Source organism: Mus caroli, chromosome 9 (genome assembly GCF_900094665.2).
Source record: "Mus caroli chromosome 9, CAROLI_EIJ_v1.1, whole genome shotgun sequence".
NCBI classification, from domain to species: domain Eukaryota; kingdom Metazoa; phylum Chordata; class Mammalia; order Rodentia; family Muridae; genus Mus; species Mus caroli.
In genome coordinates this window covers 91460725-91466701 of record NC_034578.1, presented here as the reverse complement: position 1 = coordinate 91466701, position 5977 = coordinate 91460725, and the positions used below count along the sequence as shown (strand labels likewise).

Here is a 5977-nt window from a genome sequence, read left to right as displayed (position 1 = left end):
TGTCCTGGAACTCACTTTGTAGACCAGGCTGGCCTCGAACTCAGAAATCTGCCTGCCTCTGCCTCCCAAGTGCTGGGATCAAAGGCGTGCGCCACCACATCCGGCTGACTGGCTGGACCAGGAAGCTCCACAGATCTACTGTGAGAATTGCAGCAATCACAGGTGTGCATTGCTGCAGTTGCTTTTTAAGATTGTGGTGGGAATTTAAAGGCAGCAAGTTTAATGTCTGAGTCATCTTTCCAGCCTACCACTTAATTTTTAATGTCTGATAACCATATACATTCATCTATAATATAGCCCATTCTGCAAACATTTGTAATATAGGCCTGTAAGATGACAGGCACCATGCTTAAGATAAAACAAAACAAAAACAATAATCTGGTGAAGATGTCAAAAAATTAAAAATAGTAGTTTGACTTGGTAATTCAGGATAAAAATCAAACAATTCTGGAAAGATAGCATGAAGGAATTCCTATGGCTGAGGGAAAGACAAGTGGTCGAAACAGAGGGAGAGCCAGAGGAGACCATGTCTCACAAGTGTACATAGTCCTCTGCTCTCACTTTAGAAACCTATGACTTCGTAGACTGAAAAGAACAAAGTTTAAATGGTTATAATAAATCACAAAATGTGTTGGTACCAAATCTTACTTTTTTTTTTTTTTGCAAGTTGTTGATAAAGCCCATATGATTGGACCCCGTCAAATGTTTTATAGCTAANACATTAAAGAATTCTAGGAAGCCAGTAGAAAATCATGGAATAATAGAAACACACCCTTGATTTTAAAGTCTAAATTACATTATGTTTTAAGTAATAAGCAATACTGAGTACCAACTTGCTCGAAATTACTATCTATAACAAAAACTAACTCTGACTAAAACTGCCTAAAGGAAAAACAGGTAGTACAATGTTACATGGAAAACCATTGAAGTTCATGGAAGAAATAATTCCCTCTTACCAACATTGACATCTGTAAGTATTCTGTCAATGAACTGGCAGAGAATCTGTCTTGGTTTCTGTACAACAGTGTTATATTCTTCTGGAGTAGCACTGAAATACAAAGTAAAGCTTGTTAAAAGAGGCACTATGGGAGTGAGCAAGATGGCTTAGCAGGTAAAGGCACATGCTGCCAAGCCTGACCTTAGTTCCGTCCCCAGGACTGATAGAGTGGAAAGAGAGAACCAACTCCCATGAGTTATCCTCTGGTCTCCACATGAACTGTGATGTGTGTGACCCTCCCTCCCAATAAATAAATNAATGGAAAAATGTTTTATTAGAGGCATGGTGGCACATACCTATTGGAAGCTGAGGCAGAAGGCCAGTGATTCTAGGCCAGCATAAGCTATTTAGAGAAATTCTGTCTCTACAAACTAATCCAGCAAAGAGCATTTAATCTTTAAAAGGACCTACTTTTCAATTTGTACGAAAGCTCTCTAAATTTGAACCTACCAAATATGATTGGTTTAAATGTTACAATAGACAGTATTATACTTGTTAAAAGTGAAAATCTAAAGATATTACTAATTTGGGGCGGGGAAAGTCTTAAATGCCAGTGCAGACATCTAACCTTCATATTTTAGAAATGTGCAGCTCAAAATGGCAGCTATTAGCCACATGTGATTATTTAATACTTGAATAGAAGGTTATTCCAAAATTAAGATGTATATAAAATACATATTGGATTACTCATACTTGGACAAAAGAATTAATGTTGCATTAATCATCTTATATGAGTTACATATGAATGTGATAATATTTGGATATAATGAGCTAACACAAACCCTATAAAACAAGATAAGATACTAAGCCTAATTTGTTTTTTTTTTGTTTTGTTTTTTTATTTTTTATTTTTACTAAGTCTAATTTGGATCTAAGGATGCTCTAGAAGTTAAATCACTGGAGATCACACAGCTCAGATTAGTGGAAGCCTGGGATATAAATGCAATTGTGATNAATAAGGCCAGAGACACACCTAGGCTAGCTACAAGAGCTGTAAGGAGACACAGAAAAACTGAGGTTTATTCTAAATGCCACAAAGGTTGGAATTTCACAAAAGGAACACTGACCAAGATCAGATCAATTTTAGAAAACATCTTTTGGTTTTATTTTGATAAAATATAAATTATATAATGTTTACTATTTCATGATTTTAAAGTGTATATATTTCTATAGAGTTAAGTTCAGCACAACATTACTACCACTCATGTAAAGAACTTTTCAACCTTCCCAAAGAGCAACTCTACACCTAATAAGCAATAATTTACCATTTCTCCTCGTTTATTCCCTGGCAATATTCATTCCACTATTTTATCTTCATGAGCTTGACTATTTTAAGGTTTCTAATGTATATATTTTTGGAAAGAGGGGTTTACCTACAGGTTGAAACTCACTGGCTTTGTTGTAGCATATTAGAATGTCTTTCCTCATCGTACTGAATAATACCACGTTTATGCCACGTTTGGGAGGGTTATGTCTACTCATCTGTTGAACATTTGCTTCCACCACTGAGCTATTGTGAATATCAATGCTATGATGAGCAAAAGTGTAAACATATATGTTCAAATCCCTGTTATAAATTCTTTTGGGTATATATTATATAAGAATTGCCAGGTTATGAGGTAACTCTACTTACCCTCCTCCTTTAGTAGCACCTTCNTTCTACTTCACATTTGTTAAGTTACACTATTTTACTTCTCTACTAATAATGTACCATAGGGTCCAATTTCCCCCATATCCTTACCATTTCTTTTACATATCAATAGTTATTGTAATGGTCTGAAATGGAATCTCCTTGTTTTGTTTTTGAGGAGGGTTGAGACAAGCTCTCACTATAGAGCCCCTTTTAATACCTTGATAGCTCAAGCTGTCCTCAAACTCAGTGAGCCTCTTGTCTTGGCCTCCCAAGTCATCACACCAACTTCCTTGTGGTTTGGATTTGTCTCCCTTACTATTAATCATATCAAACATCTATGTTTTCCTTTACTTACTAGCTATTTTATATTCTCTCTGGAGAAAAATCTTCTCAATTTCCTTATTCATTTTTTTTCATCAAACTTTTTTATTGTTGAGTTATGTAAGTTTTTAATATATTAATAGCTGTTAAACTTAAATTTTTAATCATTTTTTAAAAAGTCTGTATGTGCATGTGAGGTATATATGTATGTATGTACATAAGAATATNGGTTCTTGTGGCATGGTACATGAGTTAAGGACAGGGAACANCCTCAGGTGTTGGTCCCTGCCTTCCAGAATTTCAGTGATGATGACAAAATTTGTATTATCAGTTTTCCAAAATCACCACTTTATCTCATATACTTTTAGAAAGACAGAAATTACTAAATTCAAATTTTTAATGATTTTTTTTGCCCCCACAAAGTCTATTTGCCACATTCATGCAAAGTAAAACAAACAAAACCTTCAGACAGTACAAATGTGGTCTTTTCATTTATCCTCTAATTTAGGTTTTCGGTTTTTGGTATGGCCAACAGGAGGAAATGAACATCGCTGCGGTGCAAAACTAAAAGAAAACTGATAGCTCACAGACTTAGGGTCAGCACTAACTCTACGTGAAAACTTTCCAGCCTGAGATTACCGACTTGAGAACTCAACTCAATGGCGGCAGAGGGAAACCTACGAGCGCAGGAGGGGCGTGGCAAGCGCTAACTTCTGATTGGAACCCGGTTCTCCTCTGACTCTCGAGTTTGACAGAAACAAGGGGTTTGCTTCCCCCCACCCCTTTTTTCTCTTGTCTTTGTTTTTCCTGAGGCAAGGTCTCACTATTAAGTCCTGGCTGGCCTAGGGGCGCCTCTGCCACCCAAATTCTAGGATTGAAGGCGGCGAGCCTCAAAGAGGCAACTGCAGATGGACACCAACGCGTGTTTTAGTTTGGGGGACGCTGTGCACGTTGGACTCCGTGGACCCGTGGCCAGTTCCGGGGACTTCCGACTAGAGTAGCGGGCTGGCCGACGCTCGGCCTCTCTCGGAGGAGAAACCGCCGCGCTTCCCTCAGAAGCCGGNCCGTGATTCCCAAACAAAACCTCAGCCAATGGATTCCGTCAACAACGACCAAAGGACCAGGACCCGGGGAAAGTTTTCGGGAAGCGAACGAGTGTGGTAAGATGGCCAGAAGAGACCCTTCTCGAGGCCAAGAGGGAAGCAGCTCGCGTGGACGGGCTCCCCGCGAGCGGAGCCGCGGCTGCCACGGTCACCCCGGCACGTGGGTCGCCACCGCGCTCCGGCCAACTGCCACTGCCACTGTGAGGGAGGGAACGACTCCCACAGGCCGCGGCGCGGGCCGAGGAGACCCGGCGACTCGAAGCTGGCGACGACGCGCGGCCCTACCTGGCCAACTCCCGCAGGGCGGGGATCATGGACGCCAGCTCCAGCCCGTGGTCGCCCATGGTGACACCGAGCGGCTCTCAAAAGAGCCGCCGCCGGCGCCGGGCTTCTCCACAGTCGCCTCCAGAGGAGAGGGCGGAGCGTCAACGGGGCCCCGCGAGGTCCAAAACTCCTCCCGGAAGCCGCTCTGGGTTGCGGTTGGGTCCCTGGGGAAATCCCAGAAGCGATGGGGGCGGAACCGATAGCGGATGTGCCCGCCCACTTTCCCTCCCNGGCGAGTGCGTGACCTACTCCGCCNGTACTTTTTGCTCAAACCTGGATGCTCAACGAAGCCGTACGCCAGGATCTGGGTCGGAGAGGNACCTGACGACCCAACAAAGTTAGATATTTCACTATGTTAGAATGACATATTTAACTAGGTAAGGCCATGCAGTAATCCTTACATTTGCTGTTTAGGGCACAAGGGTAATCATTGATACAACCTCCAAAAATAAAATTAAAAAGTGGTGGAATGGCAGCCAGATGCGCTCTGACTGCAAGTTTGGAACCTGCTGTACTTTGAACACCCATCCCTTTGCCCCGTTTCCTTCAGTGATGCCCTGTGACGAGGAACTGTAAGCTGAAGCAAACCCTTTCCTCCCCAAGTCACTTTCCATCATCGTGTTCCATCACAGCAATAGAAACCTAACATAGGACAGGCAACTCTGAAAACTAGTGTACCTGCTAAAAAGTAAGAAAAGCTAGCTATTTTTAAATCATGTTGAGAAAGATGACAATAATGACAGAGCTGAGGGCACAGCCCAGTGGAAGAGCACGGACCTAGCTCGTGAGGCTCCGGGCACAGAGGACCTAGAGTACTAAGCAAACTACATTTAAACGATTTTAAAAAAGAAGGCATAGTTGCACATGCCTACAATCCCCTTACTTTGGGTATAGAGGCAGAAGGATCAAGAGTTCAAAGCCATCCTTAGCTCTAGAATGAGCTCAAGGGCAGTCTGGGATACAGGGGAACCCTGTCTCAAAAAACAAAACAAAACCAAAAGCCACTANCACCACCANCAACAAAAACAACCCAGTATGTCATTCANCACTGAGGAGCACTGCAGCTCTGAAGTGCAGGACCCCAAACAGCAGAGCTCTGGCAATTTAATCCAAAAAGCAATTTTTGAAACAATTATTTGTTTTTCACTTTACATTCCAATACCACCCCCTTCTCCTCCCAGTGCTGTTGGTGGGCCACCATGGGTAGTCCACATATGTCCTAGGATATCTGTGAATGTGATCCAACACAACTGAGGGACAGCATCATCACCCAGTGTCAGTAAGTGGTGGGGAGGTACTGATAGTTCTCCCCAATAGTTCTCTTATTGTCACAGAGTGACAATAAGCTGCCCACAGCACTACATGGCTATAATTCTAGCACTTTAGAGGCGGAGGCAGCATGGTAACCAGTTTAAGCNGCCTTAGGTTACATGGTGAGGCACAGTCTGAAACAATAACAAGAGCTAGTCAAAGCTACCCTTGAATTTGGAGGGGGGTGCAAATCAGAATGAAAGGAAGCTGGCAGCCATTTATCTGGACAGCGTTAGTGATATACCAATAAACGAGAGGCAGATGCCAAGGCTAGTGTCAGTCCTCCCT

The 5977-nt window shown here is 42.4% G+C and overlaps 1 protein-coding gene across 1 annotated transcript in view; it reads right to left on the bottom strand.

Annotated features, from left to right (window-relative positions):
* Positions 1–4473, bottom strand: part of Atr (ATR serine/threonine kinase) — a 92243-nt gene extending 87770 nt beyond the window's left edge. The window contains exons 1-2 of the mRNA XM_029481984.1: positions 4340–4473; positions 936–1048 (exon numbers count right to left, since the gene is read on the bottom strand). Coding sequence (XP_029337844.1) covers positions 936–1048; positions 4340–4398 — 172 coding nt within the window. The 5' untranslated portion in view covers positions 4399–4473. The remainder of the gene's footprint in view (positions 1–935; positions 1049–4339) is intronic.
* Between the last annotated feature and the right edge of the window lie 1504 nt (positions 4474–5977).